The sequence below is a fragment of the Oncorhynchus keta genome, chromosome 30 (assembly GCF_023373465.1).
Source record: "Oncorhynchus keta strain PuntledgeMale-10-30-2019 chromosome 30, Oket_V2, whole genome shotgun sequence".
NCBI classification, from domain to species: domain Eukaryota; kingdom Metazoa; phylum Chordata; class Actinopteri; order Salmoniformes; family Salmonidae; genus Oncorhynchus; species Oncorhynchus keta.
The window spans coordinates 44,026,079-44,041,376 of NC_068450.1; the positions used below are offsets into that span (position 1 = coordinate 44,026,079).

The 15,298-nt window shown below is 41.2% G+C and overlaps 1 protein-coding gene across 7 annotated transcripts in view; it reads right to left on the reverse strand.

Annotated features, from left to right (window-relative positions):
• The window catches only part of LOC118363647 (protein diaphanous homolog 2-like), a 605,757-nt gene that overhangs the window by 216,122 nt on the left and 374,337 nt on the right, over nt 1-15,298 (reverse strand). For 6 of the 7 annotated variants that reach the window (XM_035744726.2, XM_035744729.2, XM_035744723.2 and 3 more), the window contains one exon: nt 3,953-4,082. In XM_035744726.2, the coding sequence (XP_035600619.2) occupies nt 3,953-4,082 (130 nt within the window). Of the gene's footprint in view, nt 1-2,346; nt 2,940-3,952; nt 4,083-15,298 lie in introns of those variants that run through there. The other variant, XM_052488470.1, reaches the window with a different exon arrangement.

Sequence of the window (15,298 nt, forward strand, 5' to 3'; positions counted from 1 at the left end):
AAAGGCTGATCAGCAAGGAAGAAGCCACTGCTCCAAAATCAACATAAAAAAGCCAGACCATGATATGCAACTGCATATGGAGAAATGTCCTCTGGTCTGATGAAACAAAAATGGAACTGTTTGGCCATCGTTATGTTTGGAGGAAAATGGGGAGGCTTGCAAGCTGAAGAATACCATCCCAACCGTGAAACACGGGGTTTGCAGCATCATGTTGTAGGGGTGCTTTGCTGCAGGAGGGACTGACAGACTTCACAAAATAGATGGCATCATGAGGCAGAACAATTATGTGGATATATTGAAGCAACATCTCAAGACACCAGTCAGGAAGTTAAAGCTTGGTCGCAAATGGGTCTTCCAAATGGACAATGACCCCAAGCATACGTCCAAAGTTGTGGAAAAAATCAAGCATACTTCCAAAATTGTGGCAAAAGGGCCATCACAAAGCCCTGACCTCAACCCTATAGAAAATATGTGGGCAGAACTGAAAAAGCATGTGCGAGCAAGGAGGCCTACAAACCTGACTCAGTTACACCAGCTCTGTCAGGAAGGAATGGGCCAAAATTCACCCAACTTATTGTGGGGAGCTTGTGGAAGGCTACCTGAAACGTTTGACTCAAGTTAAACAATTTAAAGGCAATGCAATCAAATACTAATTGAGTGTTTGACCCACTCGGAATGTGATGAAAGAAATAAAAGCTGAAATAAATCATTCACTCTACTATTATTCTGACATTTCACATTCTTAAAATAAAGTGGTGATCCTAACTGACCAAGCACAGGGCATTTTTACTAGGATTAAATGTCAGGAATTGTGAACAACTGACTTTAAATATATTTGGCGAAGGTGTATGTAAACTTCCTACTTCAACTGTAATTCCATTCCAGCATGCCGCCGGCCACGGGCCAAGTAGAAGAGTAGGAATAAAACAAAGAGGAGAAACTAAAAAGTTATTTTAGTGGAGACATGGAAACAAAGTTAATCTAATGCACTGTAGTGATTAAAGAGAGTGAGAAAGAGAGATGCAAAAAAAGAGAGGAGAATGAGCGATGACTAGATATACTGTAGCTCGGGTTAGGGCAAACTGAACAGCGTTTTGACATGTTATAATACAAATTTACCTGACAGGAGACCAAAAAGCCTTGTAAAGGATCTGGAAGATAGTCAGTAAATTATTCAGCTGGGCCTCGTTCTACACAAGTGTAAAAGCTCCTCCAGACTGGTATCAAGCCAACACGTGGCCCAGCCATCGCCAAGCTCCCTTTGTGTTCCAGCCTCAAAGTGTTCTCTGATTAAATTCGTTTTAGTGAGGCTAGGCAGCTGAGATTTTAGCTTCTTTGTTTCTCTCCTCTCCGGTAGCTCAAACTACCCTTAAAATCACAGAAAACAACATGAGCGCTGACGCTCCCCCTTGTGTCATTTAAAACATAGATCACAGAGTTCTGTTTCTTGTTGGAGTGGGAAACTCAATCATCAAATTTCTTTTGCACCTGTGAAAGGGCACTTCTGTCAAGGCTAGTGCTATCAGGGATCCTTGGGATGTCCCTAACATAATCCTAACTCTTACCTTAACCATTTTAAATTTAAACTTTAATGGGGTGGTGTCAGAGTTGGACGTCCTAAGGATCCCTAAACCGAGAAAAAAAGCATCACTTCCGGATTCAAACCAATGCTGTCTGCTGACAAATAGGCATGAGATAAAAACAAAATATCTTTCCCAATCTCATTACTTCTGTCTCTCTCCCTAAGGAATCATATGCTCTTAAATGGCTAGTTTTCCGGGTTTTACCCCAATTAATTTCTAGCCTCAAGAGAAAATAAAAATGTCCATGGACAATAAAGTTATTGTATTGTATGTCAGTTCTGTGTTAATGAATATATACATAAAATACAGGCACCAATGAAAGCACTGAGAAGTAAACAGCTTTATATCCCCTACAGCCTTCTCCTTAGTGTCATGTCTGTGTTTTCCAATGGTGTTTGCCATAATGAATTGAGTCAGCTTATTAGTCTCACCCAATTGAACTAACAAGCATGTACAAGAATTGATTGTCCCTGAAATGACTTGAGTTGAGTTGATACACGTTCACAGTTTGAGCCGTACACTCATCCATCTATATCCATAATAAAGACCGTGTCTGGTCCACTTTAACAATGGCTGCCTCGCTGCCTCAGTCGAGCACATAATTAATGGGAATTAGATTAAATAACCAATTAGGTAACTAACAAAGTAAATAGGATTCTGGGGATTCTCCATTGAATACTTGAGAACGGAATTAGAGCATCATTTGTTTATTGACAGGTGCAATGACAGCATGGTCAGAGAAACACGTCTATTCCCAGACACAATGAGGCAGCAAACACTTAAGTGACAGGAGGGAACACACAGGTTAGAGCGTCGGGACTAGTCATCGGAAGGCAGCAAGATCGAATCCCCGAGCTGACAGGGTACAAATCTGTCGTTCTGCCCCTGAACGGCAGTTAACCCACTGTTCCTAGGCCGTCATTGAAAATAAGAATTTATTCTTCACTGACTTGCCTCGTTAAATAAAGGTAGAATAAATAAAAATACATGTCGGGTAAACAACATAATTCAAATGTGTGAACGACGTAGCATGTTTACTCTCGAGGTAATTACACCACTTGAGCTGTAAAGACGCCACTTCCTCACCACAAATGACAGCCATGTCCTCTTATTCCCAAAGCCAATCCACAATGGCAGATAAAGACAATAACGTGTGGTGCTTTAAAGCCACTCCTTCTGTCCTGTCACCACGCCATGCCTCCCATCCGGTGTGTTAACCTTTCTTGGTGGTCATCTCAAAATGTATACGAGTCAATTGTGCTCCGTTGAAGTCCTCCCATCGACCACTGAAACTGCTGATATCCAGATCTCATCCATATTGAATCTACAGGGGGGGCGCTCTTCCTGAGCGGAAGACTGTTCCAGATTTACACATAACACAAGGATTAAGAGCGGCTCTCTGGCCATTAGGCATTGTTATTCCATCTGATCCAACAGGCCTAATTAAAGTATCTTAACCTTGTTGGGCCTAATCTCTTGGGTCACTCTATAAAATATGGGAGGGTCTAAATCAAGTTGTAAAATGCCTGGGAGCCTCTTGGTTTAAGTCATGGGAGAAAAGCAATAAAAAGGATTTGAACACCCCCTTGTAAACCATGTAGTGTAGGATCTGGGAGCTGCTGGTGAAGAAAAGGCAGCAGCAAGGTAAATATCCTAAGGTCACGCAATGAAACTAGCTTCCCGAAACAAGCAGTCTAAAAACAAGTCGTAACGTTGTGTCATTGTGATAATGCAGCGAAAAAGACAATCCCATTGGCCATTTCCAATTTGATTTAACTGGGTTTATATTGTTTAAAGAGCGAGGATACCGGTGGGGGAAGAAGGTGAAGAAAATACTTTGATGAAAACAAACAAAGAACATCATCATTGTAATCAACATCTTCCTTAATTGAAATGGAGCTAAGGAAGACACATAACTATACTATGTGGGCCTTGTTGAGGGATTTATATTGGCTACCGACAAAACACAATGCAGAGGGGTCAAAACAAGAAGATCAGGAAATGAAACATGGCAGTAAATTGGTAAAGGTGACTGCTAACACCTAGAATGATTGCAGCTGTGGAGTAAATTGCATTTTGTCTGAAATATGTTGTGCTTTCCTGTGAGATGGTACAATTTCAAGAGGCAGAAATTGCCGGGTGGAATATATCTTGTTTGTTGAAAGTATAGCTCTCCAATCAGAGCATTTTGCTATTGCAATATGCTAGTATGACAACACGTGTTTATTACTCTCTGACTTTGCATTATATAGTACTGTACATCTATCTCTCACAAAATAATAGAAGCTACTGTCTAATGTTGTCTGCGTAGTATTATGGTTCAACCAGTGATGCAGTGTCCATTATTTAAAGAGGACGGACTGGCTTACCTTTGCTAGCACTCTCCACATGTTCCAGCTCTTCAGGGAACCTCAGGATCTCCGGGTACTTCTCTTCACACTTTTCGGCCAGGAAGTGAAGCAGAGTTGTGTTTTGGTCGGACGACTTAGTGTCTCGAAGCTGAGAGAGAGGTGAAGTCATAGGTGAGTCACAACATTAGTTGTTCTTATAATATTTGCATATAGCAAAAGCTTTTATCCCAACGTGACTGACAACAGTGAGTGCATACATTGTAGTACATTTGACCTCCAACTCACGACCCTGGCGTTGCTATCGCCATGCTCTTACCAACTGAGCCACACAGGACCATAGAATGTTCTTAGAACGTTACAGATGTTGAATCTTAATTTCAGCCAGTTTGCTACAGCAGGAGACTAATCCTGCAGCAACAGGAAATGTGAATAATTATGTGTATTTTAGTTCATGTACATTTTTCTAGGGGTTGATAAATCAAGTGTGACATTACAATGTGGAAATTGCAAACTTCGGAAGCCTTTTTAAACCTCAAATACACTACACGTTTGACATGCTTTCCTTCAAACAAGGTGATCAAAATAAGAACCCGCATCTGTAGAAAATGCCACGACAACAAAGGATCTGCATGAAACAACCAACATAAACATACAGAGAGTTGTCGGGGCAGGAGGGCTTATGCATGTATGCTTTCAGCTCGCTTCATTTCAGTCTTTCAGGAACCACCTTTGGCCTACTGTGCTTTTACCATATGACAGAGGCATATAAAGGAGGGCCTATATAGTAGAGTTTGTTATTGAAGGTCACATACATTTCTAGAGATAAGATGGGCTGAGAGGCATTCTGAGAACTATGTATCTGCAAGAGAGCACAAGGGCAGATATGCCAATGCATTAAGTAGACTTGAATACAAACACAAATTATTAATACACACAGTAAAACACACAACATATCAAACAGCACATCTGAATAAAAAAATCTGAAAGGTTGGAGAAAGAAAAAGAGAATAGAATATGCTAGACTAGATAAATACAATTGGAGAGAAAAAGGCCAGTACAGCGACTGCCAGGAGCATATTTTCCATTGTGGACAACTGCACACGCCTTTCAGAGATTCTGCATGACCTTTCAATGATATGTTTGTGCTGGAGAGCAGGGACAAGCCAAATCCCTTTCCTCCCCTCTTCCTCTCTTAAAACCCTGTCCAATGTTAGAGCAATTGACTCATTGATGCATTCATCCCTATATGCATTTTCTCGCTTGGTTTCATTTTTTCACATAGGCTTTATTTCAGTGCCATCAAAAAGTATTCACACCCCTTGACTTGTTCCACATTCCATTGTGTTACAGCCTGAATTGTAAATGTTTTTTTTTAAATGTTGTATCACTGGCTTACTACACACAATACCCCATAACGTCAAAGTGCAAATATGTTTTAAGAAATTTCTACAAATGAAGAAAAATGAATTAGTTTAAATGGCTTGAGTCAATAAGTGTTCAAACCCTTTGTTATGGCAAGCTTAAATATATTCACAATACTAGCCTAATTTACATAGTTAAAAGAAGGAAGCCCGTAGAGAATAGCAATACTCCAAAACATGCATCCTGTTTGCAACATAGCACTAAAGAAGAAGATGGCGCCGACGTACATGGCGACTCTGCTTCTAGCTCCTAAGCAACTTTGCAGTATTTTTTTTTTGTGTGTGTTATTTCTTACATTATTAGCCTAGAACGTTTTTTTGTGTTATTACATACAACCGGAAATATCGTGGACTTCAGGAAACAGCAGAGGGAGCACCCCCCTGTCCACACCGACGGGACAGTAGTGGAGAGGGTGGAACATTTTAAGTTCCCCGGCGTACACATCACGGACAAACTGAAATGGTCCACCCACACAGACATCGTGGTGAAGAAGGCGCAACAGCGCCCTAATGTTTATATACAGTACCAGTCAAAAGTCTGGACACATCTACTCATTCAAGGGTTTTTGTTTATTTTTTAACTAATTCCTACAGGGAACACATCAAAACTATGAAATAACACATGGAATCATGTATTAATCAAAAAATAATCTCACACATAAACATATATTTGGATTCGTTTAACACTTTTTTGGTTACTACATGATTCCATATGTGATATTTCATAATTGTGATGTCTTTACTATTATTCTATAATGTAGAAATGAATTAGTAGTTAGATACTACTGCACTATAGGAGCTAGGAACACAAGCATTTCGTTAGATACTACTGCACTGTAGGAGCTAGGAACACAAGCATTTCGCTACACCCGCACAACCATCTGCTAAATATGTGTATGTCACCAATAAAATTGGATTTGAAAGTAATACTGCAAAGATGTGGCAAAGCAATTCACTTTTTTTCATTAATACAACGTGTTATGTTTGGGGAAAATCCAATGCAACACATTACTGAGTACCACTCTCCATATTTTCAAGCATAGTGGTGGCTGCATCATGTATACTTGTAATATTTAGCGACTGGGGAGTTTTTCAGGATAAACATGAAATAGAATAGAACAAAGGACAGGCAAAATCCTAGAGGACCTAGTTCAGTCTGATTTCCACCAGACAAGGGACAATAACCTAAAACACAAGACCAAATCTACACTGGAGCTGCTTACCAAGAAGACAGTGGATATTCCGGAGTGGCAGAGTTACAGCTTTGACTAAAATCTGCTTGAACATCTATGACCAGACTGAAAAATGGTTGTCTAGCAATGTTCAACAACCAATTTGACAGAGCGTAAATCATTTAAAAAATAATCTGCAAATGTTGTACAATCAAGGCAGGCAAATCTCTTAGGAAGACTCACAGCTGTAATCGCTGCCAGAGGTGATTTGAAAATCTATTGACTCGGGGGTGTGAATACTTAAGTCAATTGTATAGTTTTGTATGTCATTTTCACGACATTTGCAAAAATGTCTAAAAACGTGTTTTCACTTTGACATTAGAGGGGTATTGTGTGTATATGGGTGAGAAAAAAAAATCATGATTTAATACATGTTTTATTCGGGCTGAAACACAACAAAATGTGGAATAAGTCAAGGGGAATGAATACTTTCTGAAGTGTGGGTCGGCACTTCAAAAAAAAGAATGTCCCTCATGACAGGCTAGGTCAGACGCACTGCACTGCTGTTTACCTAGATGTCAGTTCCTTTGGCCATTCAGAAATATAAATGGTAGAGAAATTGGTGAATAAAGCTATTACTATGTAACTACCTACAAACACAGTGTTGGTTTTACAGTTATTTTTGTGTAGTTACATTAGGGGAACAAAAGTACAATTGTTAAGGTAAATTACGTATCGTTTGTAAAGTGTCACCGAATCTTACAACTACTGGATCATACCACAATATTTACCCATGAATATACTATAATGTATGTGTACTGTAAATATAACTATTTCAGCAGGACTGGGGAGGAGGTGTTGGGGAGTTACCCACTGAGCAAGATCTGTCAGGCTGCATCTGAGCGGTATTGAAACATACATCCACGTCAGCACAGCAAGGTGTGTGTATTAACAACCCCTCCCCACCAAATGTTTTATTTCGCTGCTGGAAAACAGGTTATATATATTTGACCCTTTCTTTTCTACTTATTTACTTAAGGTAATGCAAAGGCAAGTTTTACTTTAATTACAGCTGTTCATTACATTGGACCCATGTGTCAACCACTCCTAAAAAAATACTTAGTTGCTCCACAACGCTTCACAGCACAAAGGTGTCAAAAATGCAAAAAGTGCAATCATAGATGACCCTTTCACGAATCTCGGGCACAAAACTTTGAAAATGAATTGAAAATAGATATACACTGCGGTATAGTACAACAGGAAACATCTATTCAACTCTAAATGTGTAACAACCCAGAGAGGTAGTCGAGCAGACTGCATAACTCCCTAACTCCTTTTTTCCCTGCATCCCTCCCTCCCTCCCTCATGGAGATAGGAGGGAGAAAGTAGGGTCTGGAGGGCTGCTTTAGGTAGGGGCACCGGGGATGGCTTACCCCCCCCCTCGCCATCGACGGCTCAAACAGATTGTTTTCTGTCAAGACTTGACTTCAGGATGGCTGTTTTGAGGGGGGAGAAGAGAGAGGGAGATATCCTTTTTTTAAACTTAAAAAAAATATGGTTTCCACATCCCCAAGGTCAGCCCAGAAAGGCACAGCAAATTCAAACCACCAGTGCAGCGGCAACTGCAGCAGCTGTGATACAGTATTAACCTTCTTACGAAGAGCCATGCCAAACTCTCAAGATTCTGGCAGACCTCCCTGGGAACAAATGTTTTATGATCGAGATTTTATTGCTACAAAAGGGTTACATTACATTGATGTGTGGGGTAGCCAGTGGTTGACAAAGACAACAGGAAACCACATGATCATATGAGAGAGTAAATCCATTCCCATTCCAATTTATGTTCTCTTCTGCGTTGTCTTAAAATGTATAACGTTTTGGACATCAGAGAAATGGAGTCTTATTTGAGTCAAAAGACGATCGGCGGTATACAAATTGAAGTGGTTCTAGGGTGTCAGGTAAGGTGGAGGTGATATTATCCCACACTAGCCTCTCAAATCACTTCATGAAGACAGAAGTGAGTGCTACGGGGCAATAGTCATTTAGATCAGTAACCATTTATTTCTTAGATACAGGAACAATGGTGGACAGCAGAATGGGATAGGGAGAGATTGAATATGTCCATAAACACTCCAGCCAGCTGGTCTGCGCATGCTCTGAGGACGTGACTAGGGATGCCGTCTGGGCCGGCAGCCTTGCGAGGGTTAACATGCTTAAACGTCTTACTCACTTCGGCAACGGAGGACGAGAGCCCACAGTCCTTGGTAGAGGGCTAGTCGGTGGCACTGTTATCAGCAAAGCGGGCAAAGAAGGTGTTTAGCTTGTCTGGAAGCAAGATGTCTGTGTCCGCAACGTGGCTGGTTTTCCCTTTGTAGTCTGTGTTTGTCTGTAGACCCTGCTACATACATCTCGTGTCTGAGCCGTTGAATTCTGACTCCATTTTGTCTCTGCACTGACATTTTTCCTGTTTGATTCCCTTATGGGGGCATACCTGCACTGTTTGTATTCCACCATATTCCCAGTCACCTTGCCGTGGTTAAAAGTGGTGGTTCACACTTTCAGTTTTGCACTAATGCTACCATCTCTTTCCACAGTTTTTGGTTTGGGTAGGTTTTAAAAGTCACAGTGGGAACAACATCCCCTATACACTTCCAGATGAACCTAGTCACCATATCAGTTTATACATCAATGTTATTCTTAGAGGCACCCGGAAGATATCCCAGTCTGTATGAATGGGGACAATATATCTGGAGAGAGCCATGATTCCGTGAAAAAGAGAATGTTACAGTCCCTGATGTATCTCTGAAATGAGATCCTCGCCCTGAGCTTGTCTACTTTATTGTCCAGGGACTGAGCATTAGCGAGTAATATACTTGGAAGCGGTGGATGGTGTGCACGACACCTGAGTCAGACTTGAAGTCCACTCCGAATACATGTTTTCCACTGGAGGCGTCTTGGAGCAGCCTCTGAGGTATGTTAAATTGTTCTGGGAGGTATGAACAAAGGATTCAAATCAGGAAAGTCGTCTGGTCAGAATGCTAGTGAGTTGAAATCCAAAAGTTATTTATTGGCTGTATGTAATAACACAAAAAACATTCTAGGCTAATAATGTAAGAAAAATATATATAAAATAACTTAAAAAAATATATAAAATATATATAAAACACCAATCTTAATGTCAACAGTGAAGAGGTGACTCCGGGATGCTGGCATTCTAGGGAGAGTTCCTCTATCCAGTGTCTGTGTTCTTTTGCCCATCTTAATCTTTTATTATTATTGGCCAGTCTGAGATATGGCTTTTTCTTTGCAACTCTGCCAGAAGGCACGCATCCCGGAATCGCCTCTTCACTGTTGACAGTGAGACTGGTGATTTGTGGGTACTATGTAATGAAGCTGCCAGTTGAGGACTTGTGAGGTGTATTTTTCTCAAACTAGACACTCTAATGTACTTGTCCTCTTGCTCACTTGTGCACTGGGGCCTCCCACTCCTCTTTCTATTCTGGTTAGCCAGTTTGCACTGATCTGTGAAGGGAGTAGTACACAGCATTGTATGATATCTTCAGTTTCTTGGCAATTTCTCAGATGTAATAGCCTTCATTTCTCAGAACAAGTATAGACTGACGAGTTTCAGAAGAAAGGTTTTTGTTTCTGGCCATTTTGAGCCTGTAATCGAACCCACAAATGTTGATGCTCCAGATACTCAACTAGTCTAAAGAAGGCCAGTTTTTATAGTTTTCAGCTCAATTAACATAATTGCAAAAGGGTTTTCTAATGATCAATTAGCTTTTTAAAATTATAAACTTGGATTAGCTAACACAACGTGCCATTGGAACACAGGAGTGATGGTTGCTGATAATGGGCAGCTGTACGCCTATGCAGATATTCCATAACAAATCTGCCATTTCCAGCTACAATAGTAATTTACAACATTAACAATGTCTACACTGTATTTCTGATCAATTTGATGTTATTTTAATGGACCAAAAATTTGCTTTTCTTTCAAAAACAAACAAAAAACATTCTAAGTGACCCCAACATTTTGAACGGTAGTGTATGCATGTATATATATATAAACACAGTATATCACAAAAGTGAGTACAACCCTCACATTTTTGTAAACATTTGAGTATATATTTTAATGTGACAACACTGAAGAAATGACACTTTGCTACAATGTAAAGTAATGAGTGTACATCTTGTATAACAGTGTCAATTTGCTGTCCCCTTAAAATAACTCAACACACAGCCATTAATGTCTAAACCGCTGGCAACAAAAGTGAGTACACCCCTAAGTGAAAATGTCCAATTTGGGCCCAAAGTGTCAATATTTGGTGTGGCCACCATCATCTTCCAGCACTGCCTTAACCCTCTTGGGCATGGAGTTCACCAGAGCTTCACAACTTGCCACTGGAGTCCTCTTCCACTCCTCCATTATGACATCACGGAGCTGGTGGATGTTAGAGACCTTGCACTTCTCCACCTTCCATTTGAGGATGCCCCACAGATGCTCAATAGGGTTTAGGTCTGGAGATATGCTTGGCCAGTCCATCACCTTTACCCTCAGCTTCTTTAGCAAGGCAGTGGTCGTCTTGGAGGTGTGTTTGGGGTCGTTATCATGTTGGAATACAGCCCTGCAGCCCAGTTTCTGAAGGGAGGGGATCATGCTCTGCTTCAGTATGTCACAGTACACTTTGGCATTCATGGTTCCCTCAATGAACTGTAGCTCCCCAGTGCCGGCAGCACTCATGCAGCCCCAGACCATGACACTCCCACCACCATGCTTGACTGTAGGCAAGACACACTTGTCTTTGTACTCCTCACCTGGTTGCCGCCACACACGCTTGACACCATCTGAACCAAATACGTTTATCTTGGTCTCATCAGACCACAGGACATGGTTCCAGTAATCCATTTCCTTAGTCTGCAAGTCTTCAGCAAACTGTTTGCAGGCTTTCTTGTGCATCATCTTTAGAAGAGGCTTCCTTCATTAATACAGGTAACGAGTGGAGGACAGAGGAGCCTCTTAAAGAAGAAGTTACAGGTCTGTGAGAGCCAGAAATCTTGCTTGTTTGTCGGTGACCAAATACTTATTTTCCACCATCATTTGCAAATAAATTCATTAAAAATCCTACAATGTGATTTTCTGGATTTTTTCTCTCTCATTTTGTCTGTCATAGTGGAAGTGTACCTATGATGAAAATTACAGGCCTCGCTCATCTTTTTAAGTGGGAGAACTTGCACAATTGGTGGCTGACTAAATACTTTTTTGCCCCACTGTATGTAAGTTGTTGTTCGTATGTGTATGTTTGTATTTTGTATTAAAAAAATAACATTATCAATTGGACTCATCATTGACAATGCACTTTCTTGATTCCTCATAATCACATCAAAATGGAATATGGTGCCGATTTTAAACAGCAGCATATGTAGAATAGGGCTGTTGGAAGACCAATCAAAGTCATTGGCAACATTCCCACCCCCTGCCACTGTCAGGGGCAAGATGGCAAAGGGAGTGTGAGCCGAGTCGATTACACATAATACAATTGACCACGGTGCAGGACATAAACACTTACATGATTACAACAGAACCAACCATGTGGTTCAGTTCACATTCTGACGCATCGGGCCGTGATAAAAGGGCACACACATTGCCACTGATAGTCTAATGGTAATGAGTGTTAATGCAACAGGCCACTATGCTTCTGCTCCGATAGCCATAGAAGCACCACGATGAGCATCACCATCAGCACACTTCCTTTCATCACACATTGGCTTCTAATCTCTGTATAAAGCAGCACATTAACCCCACCAGCCCCAATTTAACACTTGCTAAGGGTGACAGATACTTATTATTCAGGCACATCCTGTTAAAGCACTCTTTTCTCTATGTTACACCATCCCTCTCTTCTCTTCAGTTCTCTTCACTTATCTTTACTTATTTTCTCTTGTTTTTTCTCTTTTTCCAATTTGCTTAGGTTGACAGACAGACAGTCCCCTCGTCTTGGTCCCTACTTTGCGCAGCCACAAATGTTGTCTTAGCTCTAATGATCAAGAATGACTTGAAACAATATGCACGGTGAGGGGAATCACCTACCATGGTGCTACGCAAACAATGGCCTAATATTAATCGTTGCACATCACAGGCAGATAATTAGCTATTTAAAGGGCTCTGATCAATAAAGTATTTAGTGTGGATGAGGCCTTTGTACCCTTTTGAAATTGAAAGGAGTGTTCCGCAGAATTATAATGCAATTGTTACCAGGGGAAAATTAATTGCGGTGAAAACCCAAACCCGAAAAGCCGGGGAGGGGGGGGGTGGATTGATGTAATATTTAAATAATTCCCTATATTATGGAAGGCATCAGGAACGCACCAGTACAGACATGAAAACAATACCAACCACTTGGTGGTGGGGGAACGTAGTATTACCCGAATCCTAATGGTGTTCTCTTTATTTAAACATAAGTATGTTCTGCTGCACCCCACACTCAGCCACTGGGTTGTTTACCATTCACTGGCTAAAGCACACGCACACAAGCACGCGCGCACGCGCACGCACGCACGCACGCACGCACGCACGCACGCACGCACGCACACACACACACACACACACACACACACACACACACACACACACACACACACACACACACACACACACACACACACACACACACACACACACACACACACACACACACACACACACACAGAGAGAGAGTGAGAGAGAGTAAGCAACAATACAGGTGTAAAGATAACACACTTTAAAGGCTTTCACTATTTCCATAAAAAGTCAGGTCTACACTGACGACCTCGGCAGGTTTAGTGCAAGTCTGTTTTCTCTGGTTTCCACAGATATCACCACCAGTACAACGTATGGCTTTGTATCAGCTAGGTCACAGCTATCACCACCAGAACAACGTATGGCTTTGTATCAGCTAGGTCACAGCTATCACCACCAGAACAACTTATGGCTTTGTATCAGCTAGGTCACAGCTATCACCACCAGAACAACTTATGGCTTTGTATCAGCTAGGTCACAGCTATCACCACCAGAACAAGGTAGGGCTTTGTATCAGCTAGGTCACAGCTATCACCACCAGAACAAGGTAGGGCTTTGTATCTGCTAGGTCACAGCTATCACCACCAGAACAACTTAGGGCTTTGCACCAGCTAGGTCACAGCTATCACACCCACAACAATTTGGGCCTTTGTATCGGCTAGGTCTTTGAACAGCACATGTACATTTAGTAGACACTCAAGTAAATTCAAAATACTATTTTTCCTTAATTAAGAACCCAAACAGTACATTCTGAAAATGAAAGGGCATTGTTCACAAACACACTTGCCAAGCCTCTAGCTTGAATTATCATGAACACTCCAGCAGATCTGTTGTCTACAGAAGAGTAGACAAGTCTTGACAAGTCTTACTCTCAGCAAGAGATATCTAAATTCATTCAGAATTACACAGATTAACCCCTTTAGATAACAGCATTTCATTACATTATATACCATTCATTATACAACTATGAGAAAATGTAGTGGTGGACAGAAGAGGTAAGACATACATGTTGATTGAACTTTGTTTCCATTGCGTTGGATATAGATCCTTCTGTAGATGCATAAGACAATTATATATGACAATAACTCATACAAAATAATGGTTATACTACAATATATTTTAGGGACTGTCATGGTTTGTCGGTGTCTTGGGTCAGTTATTCACTGTCAAACTCAATAGAAATAATCAACAATACAGGGCTATGCCATTAGGTCCTGGGGGGCCTAAACATTTATGCTGTTTGTTTCTGGTAGTTAATTGCACTCACCTGGTGTCCCAGGTCTAGATATGTTCCTGAAAATGATGAACTAGCCTCGAGGGACATATTTGAATAGCTTGGCCAGCATATTATGTCCATCAAAACCGGCAGGTAGCCTGGCAGATATGAGCATTGGGCCAGTAACCAAAAGGTTGCTGGATCGAATCCCCGGGCTGACAAGGTAAAAAAAAAATGTGTTGCTACCCCTGAGCAAGGCAGTTAACCCACTGTTCCCCGACCCTCGATGACATGGATGTCGATTAAGGCCGAAGACACATTTCAGTTGAATGTATTCAGTTGTACAACTGACTAGGTATCCCCCTTTCCCCTTATACCCTATATTGTAGCTGTCATCTCAAGACACCCACAAACACTGTTTGTAGAGGCCTTGTTGTTGCGTATTGCTGCACATGTATCCCCTACATAATTACAAGATATTTAAATGGCAGTTATTATGGCCTGCCTGACTCTCTGGGTTGCTAATGACAATGGGGCTAGTGGTCATAGAAGTGAATGTGAAATGATCAAGGGAAGGAGAAAAAAAAGTGTGTTGAGCTGGTGGTAATTTCACATCGTATAGGCTAATTCTACATGGATGTAGGTAATAAAATATTCCTGATGCATTAGTGAAATGCTGTACTTCTACCTATTTATGTCTCTGGAATGACTGCCACCCCAACTCGATGCTGATTCTCCTCTGGCTTATCTACAGTTGTCCCACACAAACGAGATGCCCTGGGTTGGCACAGTGGGTGGTAATTGGCTAAGCAGATGCCTATTGCTCAATGATAAATCATGTGGTCATATTACTGTACCAGCACAGAGCCTGGGCACACAGTGGTTTGTGAGAATGACATACCGTACACACACACTGGATCAAGTTAAAGGAGCATCATGTAGTCCTATATTAAAACACAGCTGTCTATAAAATGTAACAAAAACCTGAGACCC